General features: G+C 42.8%; 1 protein-coding gene across 1 annotated transcript in view; it reads right to left on the bottom strand.

Annotated features, from left to right (window-relative positions):
- DNAH11 (dynein axonemal heavy chain 11) overlaps positions 1-14,874 on the bottom strand; it is a 287,546-nt gene that overhangs the window by 5,445 nt on the left and 267,227 nt on the right. Inside the window, exons 77-79 of the mRNA XM_088797701.1 lie at positions 9,496-9,738; positions 6,185-6,367; positions 5,990-6,105 (exon numbers count right to left, since the gene is read on the bottom strand). Coding sequence (XP_088653827.1) covers positions 5,990-6,105; positions 6,185-6,367; positions 9,496-9,738 — 542 coding nt within the window. The remainder of the gene's footprint in view (positions 1-5,989; positions 6,106-6,184; positions 6,368-9,495; positions 9,739-14,874) is intronic.

The raw sequence follows: 14,874 nt of genomic DNA on the forward strand, positions 1-14,874 counted from the left end.
CATCTGTGGCGTTTCCACACTGCACCTCCCACGCCTGTGTTGGCACACATCCCACACAGCAAACACTAGGTGCCTGGGGGGGAGGGGCTAGTTTCCATGTGCAGTCATTTGGAATTCTAATGGGACTTTCCAGTTTTAAGGCTCAGAGTAGCATTCTGACTCATGGAAGACAGACTCAGGAAAGCAAGGACAAAGAATCTGTACTGAAGTCGGGAATAGAACCTTATGAAATGTTCTGTATTGACTACCAAGGCCAAGGAACGGGTGGAGATAACACTGGCCCACAGGGAACGGTGAATTTCTGTCCCTGGCTTTGTGACACATCTGTACAGTCACACCCACAGGCTGACAGTCTGATTTACTGCATACCATACTACTTTTAAAAACCCTGAGATGGCATTAGTAATCACTGATTTTGAAAATAAGGGTGTAGAGACCTGCTGTCAAGACAGTAGAGTAATAAACCACTGTGCTCACCTCCTCCCACAACCCCATCCAAATTAAAACTAAATTATAGAACCACCACCTTTGAGAACCACCTAAGAGTAGCTGGATAGAACTATAAAGATATAAAGAAGCCAGGTTGAGACTGCTAGAAGTGGCAGACATGAGAAATGGGCCGGGCCCACACCCACATGTGGTGGTTAAGAACTGGGAGGGATATCTCTGCTGCAGAGGTCCTGCCTGAGGAGTGAGGGGTCCCAGCCCAGTGCACCAGTGCTGGGAAGAGGAGTCCCCATAACAGTGCTGTGAAAATCATCAGGGATTCTGTCTGGGTAAGACGGGGTGCTGAAGACCTAGGTGTCCTCTTAAAGGGCCTGCGCAGAGACTCACATTGCTCACAAACACTTGCCCTAAGCTCCATAGAAAGGACAGCAGCTCGAAAAGTGCCAGGGACACACGGGAGGAACTGAATTAACTAGTTTCAGGGTGAAGGCTGGAGGGACAACTCGCTCCAGGACTAAAGTGACCTCCCCCCACACAACTGGTGCAGGAAGACTCTAAATCTGCATCGCCATTAACCTGCCCCACCTGATGATTTTCTGAGACCCGCCCTCCCCAATTCACAAGCCCAGTCAGAACCTTTCAGAGGCTAATCCACCCAAGTGCTGGCTTGGGTCCATGCTGAGGACTTTCCTAAAAATCTCTAAAAGGTCCACAAACCTCAGATAGGCAGCAGCTGCCCTTGGCATACCCTGTACCTCTTGCTAAGTGGCCCCAAGCCGGGCACTAATGACAGCTTGTCTCGGTTCAAAGCATAACCACTCCCAGGTGTGTCTAATCCCAGCACAGGCAGCTACCAACTGCTGATCAGTTAGTAGCTCCTACTAGGTGGCCCTGGGCTGGACAGAGGCAGCAGCTTATCTTGGCCTGCACTGGAGCACCTCCCAAAAGGTCCCAAAACCATATACCTGGTAGCTGGCTACAGAACACCACCCACTTAGTGCCACAAGTGCCATTGGTGCCTAGGCAGGCACCATGCTAATGTGAATCCCGCTGAGTGGGGTCAGCCCCTGCACAGTAGCTTCTCCCCAGTAGTCATAGCCAGTCCACATAGCCAGTCGGCCTGAGGGTCAGTTCCACCCATTGATGTGTCAACAGCAATCAAAGCTCAATTACAATAGGAGAACACACAAACCGCACAAAAGAACCTGGAGCACCTGGCTCTGGTGACTGGGCCCCACAGGACACCTACTACATCAGGCCACGCTGCCAAGACGGGGAGACGTAGCAGATCTACCTAAGAGGGAGGCAGCCAAAATGAGACAAACATGTCACAAATGAAAGTCAGAACAAAACTCTAAAAAAGAACTAAACAAACTAGAGACAAGCAATCTACTGGATGCAGAGTTCAAAACATTGGTTATGAGGATGCTCAATGATCTCAGTGAGAACTTCAACAAAGAAGTAGGATACATAAGAGATAGAAAACAAACAAAAGTGAAGAACACAACTGAAATGAAGAATACATTCAATGGAATCAAGAACAGTTTAGATGAAGCAGAGGATTGAATCAGCGATTTAGAAGACAAGGTAGCAGAAAACATCAGAACAGCAAAAAGAATTTAAAAAATGAAGACAGTTTAAGGGGCCTCTGGGACAACATCAAGCGTACCAACATTTGCATCATAGGCGTATGTCGTGCGGGGAACCCTGCTCGCTGCGCCATTTGTCGCACGGGGCAGCCTGCGGGGTCTCTGCTCCTGCTCCCCACATAAGAACGCAGGATATGGTGAGGCCAAAAAGGAACACCCACGGAGCCATAGATAGGGGAGTCACACCACTATATTCTCGCTGGTGGCTGGGTTGGAGACACAGGAAGCAGGATCTACACAATCTTCAACCTGCCATCCTAACAGCAATCCGCGCTTGCCAGCCACCATCTTCTTGCTAGCCCCCCATTTTTTGCTAGCATAGCCATGGCAGTTATATTAGTGGCCAATGGCTCACTGGTTATAGCTGACGGCCAACTAGCCACAGCTGATGGCCATCCAATCACAGTTGATGGCCATTTACTACCTGAGCCAGCATCTTTCTATGCGAGGCCGAGAGCCTGGAAATTGCTTTCTGGGGCTCTGTCCCCACACTCCACCCCTACAGGCTCTCGCCTCACAATCTACACGACAAGCGTCTTCCACGAGGGGCCCTGTGCGATGAGCCTGGAGGTGAATGCAATATCCTGGACACAACCAGGCTCTCTGGGCACAGCCGGGGTTTCTCAGGGCACCACCAGTGCTTCTGGGCACAGCCAGACTTCCTGGGCTTCTTAGGGCACCAGCAGTCTCCCTGGGTACAGCCAGGGCCTCTCAGGGCACTGCCACTCTCTCTGGGCACAGCCAGACTTCCTGGACTCAGCCAGGGCTCTCAGGGCCCTGCCACTCTCTCTGGGCTCAGCCAGACTTCCCGGACTCAGCCAGGGCTCTCAGGGCACTGCCACTCTCTCTGGGCCTCTCAGGGTACCCTGCTGGAACAACAGCGGCTCACAGTCAAGGTGCTTACATATTCTCAATGGTGGTCGGTCAAGACACAAAAGCAAACATCCGCCAGTTCCACTACATGGTGGTATGTTCCCAAACAAACAGTCAAGCGGTCCATTAAATTAGGGATAGAAGGCAATTGTCCATATTCCACAGTCATTCACCAGGGCTGTCCTGGGGGTGAGGGATGACCTTGACCTCATCCTCAGCTCCCACGGAGGACTCAGCAAGCGTTTCCTCCTGGGACTACAAGTCCTGCATCCAGGCTGCCTCAGCAAGCACTTCCCAGCCCACAGAGCCGCAACGACCTTCACTTTCTCCGGCCTATGCTGGTTGGGGAGCTGTCCACGTATTTCCACCCCTCCCCGGGGGTCCAGCTCTCCAGCAGCTGCTCCTCCTGGTCTTCCTGAGACTGAGTGTTCATACGCACAAACTGCTCCACCGCCCTTCAGAGAGCTTTGGCCAGCATCATACCCTGCTCGCTGCGCCATTTGTCGCACAGGGAGGCCTGCGGGGTCTCTGCTCCTGCTCCCCACATAAGAACGCAGGATATGGTGAGGCCAAAAAGGAACACCCAGGGAGCCATAGATAGGGGAGTCATACTACTATATTCTTACTGGCGGCTGGGCTGGAGACACCGGAAGCAGGATCTACACAATCTGCAACCCACCGTCCTAACAGCAATCCGCGCTTGCCAGCCACTGTCTTCTTGCTAACCCCCCATTTTTTGCTAGCATAACCATGGCAGTTATATTAGTGACCAATGGCTCACTGGTTATAGCTGACGGCCAACTAGCCACAGCTGATGGCCATCCAATCACAGTTGATGGCCATTTACTACCTGAGCCAGCAGCTTTCTATGTGAGGTGGAGAGCCTGGAAACTGCTTTCTGGGGCTCTGTCCCCACAGCGTACCAAAAGGAGAAGAGAGACAACAAGGGATTGAAAACCTATTTGAAGAAATAATGACTGAAAACTTCCCAAGCCTGGTGAAGGAAACAGATATACAAGCCCAGGAAGTGCAGAGTCCCAAACAAGATGAACCCAAAGAGGCCTGCACCGAGAGACATCATAATTAAAATGCCAAAGGTTAAAGACAGACAGAATCTTAAAAGCAGCAAGAAGAAAGCAGTTAGTTACTTACAAGGGAGCTCCCGTAAGGCTGTCAGCTGATTTCTCAAAAGAAACTGCAGGCTAGAAGGGACTGGTACAAAATATTCAAAGTAATGAAAAGCAAGGACCTACAACCAAGGTTACTCTACCCAGCAAAGCTATCATTTAGAATCGAAGGAGAATTAAAGAGCTTCCCAGACAAGAAAAAACTAAAGGAGTTCATCACCACCAAACCAGTATTTCAAGGAATATTAAAGGGACTTCTTTAATAAGAAGGAAAAACTTAAAAATATGAATAAGACTATATGGCAAAGAAAAAATATTCTCACTGACAAAGGCAAACACAATAAAAGCAGTAGATCAAGCAACATTAAAGCTAGTACAAAGGTTAAAAGGCAAAAATAGGAAGATCATGTATAATTACAATAGTAAATCAAGGGATACTCAAACATACACAAAAAAAGTAAAAAATAATGACAAAAACACAAATGTGGAGGGGGTAAAAATAGTAGTGATATTTGAATGTGTTTGAACTTACACGACCATTAACTTAAAACAGACTGGTATAAACATAGATTGGTATATATGAAGCACATGGCAACCACAAACTAAAAATCTACAAGAGATATACAAGAAATAAAGAGAAAGGAATCCAAACACAACAGTACAGAAAATCATTAACACACAAGAGAGCAAGAGAATAAGAAAGGAACAGAGAACTACGAAAAACAATGGGAAAACAATAAAATGGCAGTAAGTACATACCTACCAATAATTGCTTTAAATATAAATGGATTAAATGCTCCAATCAAAACATGAAGGATGAAGAGGTGGTACATATATACCATGAAATATTACTTGGCCATAAAAAGGAATGAAATCATGCCATTTGCCAACAACATGGATGGACGTAGAGGGTATTATGCTAAACAAAACAAATCAGATAGAGAAAGACAAAATACCATAAGATTTCACTTACCTGTGGAATCTAAAAAACAAACAAAAAAATGAACAAGCAAAACAGAAACAAACTCAGAGATATAGGGAACAAACTGATGGTTGCCCGATGAGAGAGGGATTGAGGGACTGGGTGAAAAAAGTGAAGGGATTAAAAAGTACAAATTTGCAGTTACAAAATAGTCATGGGAATGTAAAGCACAGCATAGGGAACATAGTCAATAATATTGTAATAACTATATTTGGTGTCTGGTGGGTATAAGACCTATTGGGGATATCACTTCATAAGTTATATAAATGTCTAATCACTGTGCTATACACCTGAAACCAATATAATATTGAATGTCAACTGTAATTAAAAATAAATAAACAAACAAACAACATGGAGAGAAACAGCTGTGTGATGGAGAGTGGCCAGGTGCTGAAAACTTAAGCTCCTGGATAAAGCAAAGCACCTGAAGCTGGGAGTACCTTTGGGTTTTTCAGTCATAAAAGCCAATAAATTCTTTTTTATTTAAAAAAATTAAAAAAACATTTATTAAAAGGAACAAAAAAGAAAATGCGTGTATACGATAACATGAGAGCAAACTCAAGTTGCCACCCACAGCCATTTAAATCATAACAACTCAATGGGGGAATGCTATTATCTACATTTTTCAGATGATAGACTGAGAAATTAGGGCAGGTATTTTGTCCAAGATCAAATAGCTAATAAGTGAGAGACAGAATTTGAATCTTGCTCTGACCCTGATTCTTAATTGACTTTTGCTTTTGAAGCAACACACTAAGGAAACTCAAACGAAACGGGTGGTAGTTTGCACACTTACTGAGTACAGTCTCAAAGCACAGTCTTTATAGTTTTAATGGGGCTGAATAATTCAGAACACTGAATCAGCACCAAAGCTGATAAAGGACAGTGGGAGCGAGGATGGGGTCGCTTACCACTGGGCCAGGCCGTAAGTAGATGGATAAGCCAGTTTGCTCCACGTGTCTGGTACTGTGTCATAACTCAGTGCGGACTGCTGAGCTTCCAAAGCAGGAGATAACGTCAGCTCCCCCTTGCACGGAGAAGAAAGGCCACATAGTAAATGTCATCTGATGTCATGAAGCCTGCTCTACCCCCACCTTTAAACTTACCTTCAAACCAAGGTCCAATTGTTGAAGTGACACACGGATTTCCTGAAGGAGAATATTCATCCTCTCACATTCTTGGAAGCAAACAAGAACATAGGGGTTTCTATTTGTGTTTTTTTGCATGATCTCTGCCATGTTGAACTCTTCTGGAAGTTTCTCCAAAATGTCATCCAAGACATTCTTAACCTTAAATCATGAACACACAAAGATTTAGTTCCTTTTTGTTTCATTTTTGTTTACGGTGACCACAGGTAGATATATAGCTATATATGTGTGTGTGTGATAGATATATATGTGTGTGTGTATTGTGTATGTGTGTGTGTACACACACACTCACACCCCGGGTGCCAAAAAAATGTATACAAGTGGACACTTTGGTCAACGTTGCTCAATCAGTAGTTTGCCGTAATCAGAAGTGTCTGGATGCTGATGGTAACCACTTTGAGCACCTCTTGTAATTGCAGAAGTCAAACGTGACTTGTATTCATCTTTTGTTATCAGTATATATTGAGTATTACAATTTTAATACAATTTTCTTTTCTTAAAATGTGTATACATTTGGCATTCTCTTTATACATCTTCTATTTTTTTAAATCCAGAATACATCACACAACCCCCAAAGATGCTTGCTAATGTGTTTGAAAGATGCCTCCTACTCCCAGGAGGAGGACAGAGTGGCCTTGCCATCTACCTTAGCCCACTTCTGTATCAATGCAGCCCACCCTACCTTCTTTAGATCTCATCAAGGAGGAGCTGCTATTTGTTTGTAGTTCATTCACTGATAGCATTTAGGAAATATAAGACCTGTCATCAACTTCATTTCATTTGTATGTAAAGATATGATCAGAGGAAGTAGAACCCCAGCATTTGGGTATTACATTTTATAATCTGCTAATTAAAAAAAAATCATAAGAAAAGTCACATGAACTAAAGATGCCCTTTAAGTTTGACCTGATTCTGATGACTCTGATGCTGCCTTCCCAACTGACATGTCCTAAAATTCTGGGAGCAATTTAGATTAACGTTTTCAACAACAAGGAAGCCTCTATCTTCTATAATTGTTTCCCTGAAGAAATAATAGATTTACACATAGGAGACGTGAATATGTACGTGGTACTCTGATGTGCATATTCTTTCTAAGTTTTACTGAGCTGGGGAAAACCAACAAATAATCTAAAACGGACAAAAGATTGAGAATTATCGCCTGTCTTCAGCCTCAGGCGGCATTCCCTCTCTCCTAGATTTCTCGCATTACTGCCTGTGGTTCTGACATAAGGAGGTTTAGCCCCTCACAGCAGGTAATGTGTCAGGTCCTGAAATCTTAAATTCTTTTACAGCAGCAGTAGAGAGTATGAAACAATGCAGTAGAGAAGTTAGGTAAAAGAATGGCTTTTGGAATCAGCTGGAATTTGGTTTCCTTCACTGGCCCTTTCTAGATGTCTGGCCTTGGAAGTTACCTAAGCTTTTCCCTGAAATAGGGATCTTGATACTACTCAGAGCTATTGAGGATTAAATACATATTTGTAAAGCACTTTCTTTAGTGCCTAGCCCATAGTAAGCACCCCCTAGATGGTCATTGCTAAAATGTGTTTGCCTATCGGGGGTGCTGAGGCATCTTTATCGCATTTGCTCTGCATTTTCTGGTTTAACGATCAGCTTTCTTCTTGGAAAGATTGAAACCTAAAAACTAAATGAAAGCCTCATCCACCTCTCTGCTTCTATTAACAATATAGCTTTTCCCAATGGATGAATTTTTTTCTTGTTCATCTTTGTAAAACAAATCTAACATTCACATAAGGAAGATGATAGTATATAGGATAAAACAGTATACAACGAATCTAAAGCTTCTAAATTACAAACAAGTATCTCAACAAATGACCGTACGTCAAGAAATGATTGAAAAATTTCAAGAATTAATATGGAAAGTCCTGGGACTTCACTATAATTAGATCTGATGATTAGTCTCTTCCAACAACCTGACTCCTTGTCAATCAAATCATGATTAACAATTTTGATAGAGGAATAAGGGCTAATTTATTTTGGGGAACATAAACTATTCAGGTTTTAATTTCACGAGAAACAAGATTTTAACCTAAAATCTTGTAGGTTAAAAAGTAAAAAAGTTTGATGTCCGTTTCTCATCATTCTAGAGCAATAAATACCTTCAAAACAATAAAATGCCAATCTCCCAAGACAATGTAAAAAAGAGAGAGACAAAAACACATTGAGAACGAAAGGCAGGCCAGATTTGGAGAAGATATTTGCAAAACAATACAAAGGACACACACATAAAATAAAGAGTCCTTACAAATCCATTGACAACCCAATTAGAAAAATGGGAAAGTGAAAATAACAAGAACAGGTACTTTACATGACAGTATGTCCAAATGGCCATAAACATATGAAAAGATATTCAACATTGTCCCTGCACTGAGGAATGCAAAATTAAAACCACAGTGGAACATCATTACCCCTAACAAAACCACAGGGGAGAGAGAGAGAGAGAGAGAGAGAGAGAGAGAGAGAGAGAGAGAGAGAGAGGCTGAACTTGCACAGTGTGGGTGGGAGTGAAACTGGTACAACCCCTTCAGAAAGCTGTTAGCGAGTATCTATGAAAACTCAACATATCCTTGTGATCCAGCAATTCCATTTCTGAGTATGAGTGGATAACTTTGGGAGTTACCTTTGTTGACAAAAGAACATACAAAAATGTTCATGGCTGTGATCTTCATAAGGTGAAAAACTAGAAACAACCCAAATATCCATCTATCAAGAATAAAGAATTGTATATTCACATCATAGAATATTAAAATGAGTCGTTGGTCCATGTACAACATAGCTGAACCCCAGGTGTAATGTGGAATGGGAAGAGCTAGACGTAAATGAGTACATCCTGTTAGACGGCATGTATTTGAAGTTCAAACACAGGCAAAACTAATCTACCGTGTTTCCCCCAAAATAAGACCAAGTCATATTAACTCTTGCTCCAAAAGACATATTAGGGCTTATGTTCAGGGGATGTCCTCCTGACAAATCATGCTAGGGCTTATTTTCTGGTTCGGTCTTATTTTCGGGGAAACACGGTATGGTGATAGAGGTAAGAAGAGTGAGCTGAAGGGGGAGGGGCATACTGACTGGCAAAGGGCATGAGTATCCTTCTGGAGTACTGGAAATGTTCTGTATTTTGATCTGGGTGGTGGCTCTATGGGTATACGTATACAAAGGTAAAAATGCATTGAGTCATACGCTTCAGATGAGCACATTGCACTGTATATACATATACCTCCGTAGAGAAGAAAAGAAAGACCCTCTACCTTGTCTTCTGTGGACTGTCCCAGCTCGTCACCGACGAGTACATTCCTGGGCTGCATCTCCAGCAAAGTTCTGAAGAGAATGTTGGATGTTACTGTCAGGAATTCTATTTCAGCGTTTGGATGGAGGCCATACAGCGTTGGGCTTTCTGGCGGGAGCATCTCCTCTACGTACTGGTGGTAGCCCGGGTAATCTAGATTAGGTGGGGCTGCGAATCCTGGTGCCAGCAGAAGTTCATCTTCAATCTGCAACCAAAAAGGAAAAGTTGGTTGTTCCAAACAAAACGGGCATCGGTCTTTGCTTCCTAAATGTGTTGAGAGCTCTCTGGTAAGCAGGTCCCAGCAGAGTGCCATAGACAGCTGCCTCTCAGCAGTGTTCCACGGCCCTTTCATGAGGGATCATTCTGCTGTGTGGAGGGCACCAGGCTGACGCGGGACGAGTGCAAGGAACGCATGAAGCCTCCCCCTAAGAAGACTAAGTGGGCAGCTCGCTTGGGGCGACACGACACATGCACACGCAGGGCATGAACAGATGCTGAACCAGCTACTGTGTAGTGGTCACCCTGTCACATGGTTCGAGTCATCGATTCTCCTACACATTTCCCCCCTTGCAGAGAGAAATCAAGACCATGTAACTTGCCTCCAGGAAGATGTTTGATTTGATCTTCATTCCTATCTCATTTTAGTATGACTTTGTGGATAGCCTACGCTTCCCCATTGTACATAATTTCCACAGTACCGCTTCCAGTTATTTTACATAGGTTACACATGTGAATTTTATAAACACACACAGTTATATGTGCACTTATTGAAAACTATGTGTAAGTGTGTGTGTATAAGTTAACATTTTATAAGGCAGTATAAAGTAAGAGTCAAACCAATGGTACCTCCGCATGACCTTGAGCTACTCAGGGCAGAATCTGTTGCTCGCCTCAAGAGCCATAGACCCTGAGACAGTTGCTGGCATGTAACTGGTGCTCAGTACAGAGTTGCCTAATGAATGAAAGCCTGGAGTGATAAGGCCTCCCCTCATGTCCACCCACTTCATGAGGCTGGGCTAGAGGGTAGACATTCCACGTGGAGGAATGTTCTTAACAAAAGGCAGTGTGAGGAGCAATAGCAAACCTAAATATTAGACTGTAGCTCTTCACAAAGTAGCAAAAGCATTGCTAGGCCTGAGACTCTGACCAGCCATAAATATAGACAGTCATTCAAGTGCTTATAATTTTCTAGTTCATGCAGCATAATCTCCGGTTTTTCTTTTCTGGTTGTTCATTAGTTCCCAGAGGCCATTACCTGTTTTAATTTCCCCGGCCTCTCTTGCTATAAATTCTGTCTATGTGCAGTTTTAAATGTATAGAGAGGGGATGTTACTTTTTAAAAAACTATCACCTAATGTAGGTATTGTATGCCGAGATTTCCTAAATCATTTTTCGAAACTGGGGTTCGTCTCTATAATTGTGTATGTGATGCCATCTGGTCCCTTCACGCTGTTGCCTGGAGACAAAGTGAATATTCACACATTCTTATTCAATACTATGTATTGATCACCTAATATACCCATACGAGCCTTGGAAGTATAAAAGATTCATATGACCTAGTTCTTAAGGAACTCTCAGTCTAACGGGGACAATATAAGTGACTTTCTACACAATCATGTCATCCGTAAGGGCAGTTTGCTCCTTCCTTTTCAAACCTGCAATCCCAGATTTCCTAGACAGTCTGTGCCCTTGGAGATGAAGCTCAGTTGCCTCAGTCTGTCATGCTCAGTCTGTCAATTCCAAAAGGCATGTTAAACATCTGAGTCAGCATTGCTATTTCAATTTGGGGCTGGGAGGAGATTCAAGTTCAGTCTTTCATATTGCCAGAAACAGAAACCTTGACCCAAAGAATATTAGAAAGAGCAACCTGGACTATCTCACCACCAATATCTATTAGCTTGGTTTGTTTTTCATTATTTATTCACGTTTTCTATCATTTCATATTTATGTATAAGAATAATCAAAACTGGAGAAATCAAAATTTCACGTGACTCAGGGTGACCAAAACAAAACTGAAGGCTATTCAGACTCATCTGATTAGTCTCTGATAGATAAATTAGCCAAAATAACAATATGGGCAGAAAATATGCATAATAAAACCAAAAGTGGAATAAACACAACTGAACCAAACTTTATTCCCTATAAACAAGGACTTGGGTCTTCTCTATTAGCGCTCACTAGATGAAAAGAATTTAAAGAGCCACAGTGAAATTGTCCTTCAATAGAAACAAGAAGATAAAAACAATTTCAAGCAAAGAAATTAACCAAAAAGTGGAACCACTTAAAAGTGTTAGAACACTGCGGGGGCTGGATGTTTGACTGCCTATTCATATAATGCGGGTGGGACTGCAAATGGTCCCTGCTTTCTGGAAAGACAATTAGGCAGGCTTTAAAAACATGGGAAGAGTGCCTTTTATATGTTCAGCAATGAGAAAAGCTGAGGACAACAGCAAACTCCGAGAAAAGGGCTTGAGGTTTACAGCCAGACAGACCTACCTGGTTCCGTTCCCCTCCCTGAGTGGTTTGGAGGCCTTAAAAAATGACAGTTTATCATGGTTTCAACCTCTTTGTCAGTAAAATGAGGCTCCCACTAGCAATCTAACGAGTGTGGCTGTGAGAATGCAATGACCAGCTATGCAGACATCTAGGCACATAGCAGGCTTTTATAAACGTTACTTTTGTTCTTCCCTATGTCCTAGGAGCAGACATGATTATTTCAAGTACATCTTGATTTTCTGGAAAGGAATAGACAGCCTGGGAAATGTCTGACTGTAAATTCCTACTATGAGGTGAAACAAGTAAAGTTTGTAAAGTAAGGATTGGTTCATCCAGAGACTTGTGTTCTCCTTCTCCTTCAAGAAAACTGTAAAGATTTCAAGGGACTCAAGGAACTATGTGAACCTCGGTTCTCCCTTCCCACTCAAGGGCTTTTACGAAAACCCGAGCCTTGCTGGTGGGGCCAGAGCTGTAAAGATCTCTGAACTGTGGCCACCTATCTTGTGTTTGGGGGAGCGCTGTTTGAAAAGGTCACTGTTATGCCTCAAAGACATTTCTATGAAGAAGATACACACATGGCCAATAAGCACAGGAAAAGATGCTCAACGTCACTAGTCTTTAGGGAAATGCAATGTGATACCACTTTGCAGCCACCAGGATGGCTGAAATAAAAAATATGGGCAATAAAAGCGTTGGCAAGATGTGGAGAAAATCAGGCCCTCATACACTGCTGGTGGGAATAGAAAGTGGTGCAACTACTTTGGGAAAACAATTTGGCAGTTCCTTAAAATGTTAAACATAGAGTTACCACGTGATCTGACACTATTACTCCTAGGTATATACCCAAGGGAAATGGAAATATATGTCTACACAAATACTTGTATGTGAATGTTCATAGCAGTGGTATTCATAACAGCCAAAAAGTGGAAACAATCGAAATGTCCATCAACTGATGAATGGATAAACGAAATGTAGTGTGCCCATACAATGGAATATTATTTGGCCATACAAAGGAACTACTTATATAAGCTATAACATGGATAAACCCTGAAAACATTATGCTAAGTGAAAGGTATCAGACACGAAAAGCCACTTATTGTATGATCCCACTTATATGAAATGTCCAGAATAGACAAATCTGTAGACACAGACAGTAGATTAGTGGTTGCCGAGGGCTGGGGAAAGAGGGGTGGGGAGGGGATGATGGTGACTGCTCATCTATCCAGGGTTCCTTTCTGGGGTGATGAAAATGTTCTAAAATAGATGGTGGTGATGGCTGTACAACTGTGAATATACTGAAACCTTTGGATTATTCCATTTTAATTGGTACATTTTATGAGACTGTGAATTATATCTCAAGAAAGCTATTAAAAAAAAGAAAAGAAGAACCTATGGAATTGTGCTCAAGGAGAATGAGCTTCCACATCATGAAAAAATCATCAGTTACTTGAACTCACCTTTGCAGAAATCAGTGCCAGGCACAATTATTAGAAACTGAGAAAGCCACATCCTGCCACTCTGCTGACTCTATAGGACTGCCGTCCTTTTGACAGTTACCTTCCTGGTATTTAATAAAAGACTCCCCTCCTCCGCTGCCTCTCCAAGGAGCCCTGGTTATGACAAGTAGCTCCCAGTGAGTCTAAACAAGAGCACTTGCCCTTGGCCTATGAGTGAAAAATGCCATGGTCCCAAAGTGCTGTGAGGGATTTTCAGAACTTACCTGAGGTTGAATTACATTATCTCAATGTCTTTAGAACTGGAAGGTGCACTAGTGAATTTCTAGACAATACCTTCATTTTACAAAAGAATAAACTGAGGCACAGGGAGGTCCTGCATAAAGCTGCACAGAAAGTTAGTGGCAGAACCAGAACTCCAACTCCTGGATTGTCCAAGGTTGTTCTTGGCGTCACCCTGTGCCACCCACCGTGCCCCGTACAGACACAGGTCAGTGTTTGGGTGACTCATTCCCCAGTTACCACGAGCAGATTAGCACTCCAGTCAACGTGGTGTGCTGCGGAGAATAACCTGTGGGCTTTGCAGTGAGGCTATGAGTTCAAATCCTGGCTTTGCTACTGAGCAACCTCTCCGGTTTCATTTTTTATTACATGGGATAATAATGCCTAGTGTGCAGGTCTGCAGTGAGGGGAAGAAATAATACATACGAACGGTATAGTACTGACCCCTGGCACTGAACAGGGATTTAATCAATAGTTTCCATTGTTAGCATCACAGAGTCAAGAAAGTATGTCAAGTATGACATATAGACTAGGAAAATCTATACTTCATAATAAAAATATCTCCCATTTAGTAAGCATTTGTCCCAACATTGCACCAATATTTAAACCTGACAACACACCCATGAGTTGGGCCACTCTTGTTTTGCAGATGATGAAACAGGCTCAGGATCAGTGATGTGTCTAAAATCACCCAGAAAATACAAGGAAGAATTGAATTTGAACCCAAACCCAAGCTTTCTCTCTCTCTTTTTTTTTTTTTTTTCACTTCAAAGCCCAGCCTCTTAACTGTTAGTCTCTGTCATCAAATAGATTTTTAATATAGAACTTTCAGGTGACCAGATACCTTATTTTCTAAAAGTAATTGACTGTACTACTTGTTTAGCCTTGCCAAGCATGCCCCTTCCCTGAGAGAATAATGTTAATGATCCCTAACTTTGGCCAGAGAACCGCTAAGGCACATTGCTGTCCAGAAACCCCTGACTGCAAACTCATTTATCCAACAACGAACACACCCATCTTCATGTCAGCGAAAGCACTCCAATTCCTTTAATGAGAGCAGCGGAGCTCAAAACCCCACATCACTAATGGGGTGCTTTTTGATCATGTTC

Source organism: Rhinolophus sinicus, chromosome 4 (genome assembly GCF_057876585.1).
Source record: "Rhinolophus sinicus isolate RSI-liver-muscle chromosome 4, RSI-T2T, whole genome shotgun sequence".
Taxonomy (NCBI): Eukaryota; Metazoa; Chordata; class Mammalia; order Chiroptera; family Rhinolophidae; genus Rhinolophus; species Rhinolophus sinicus.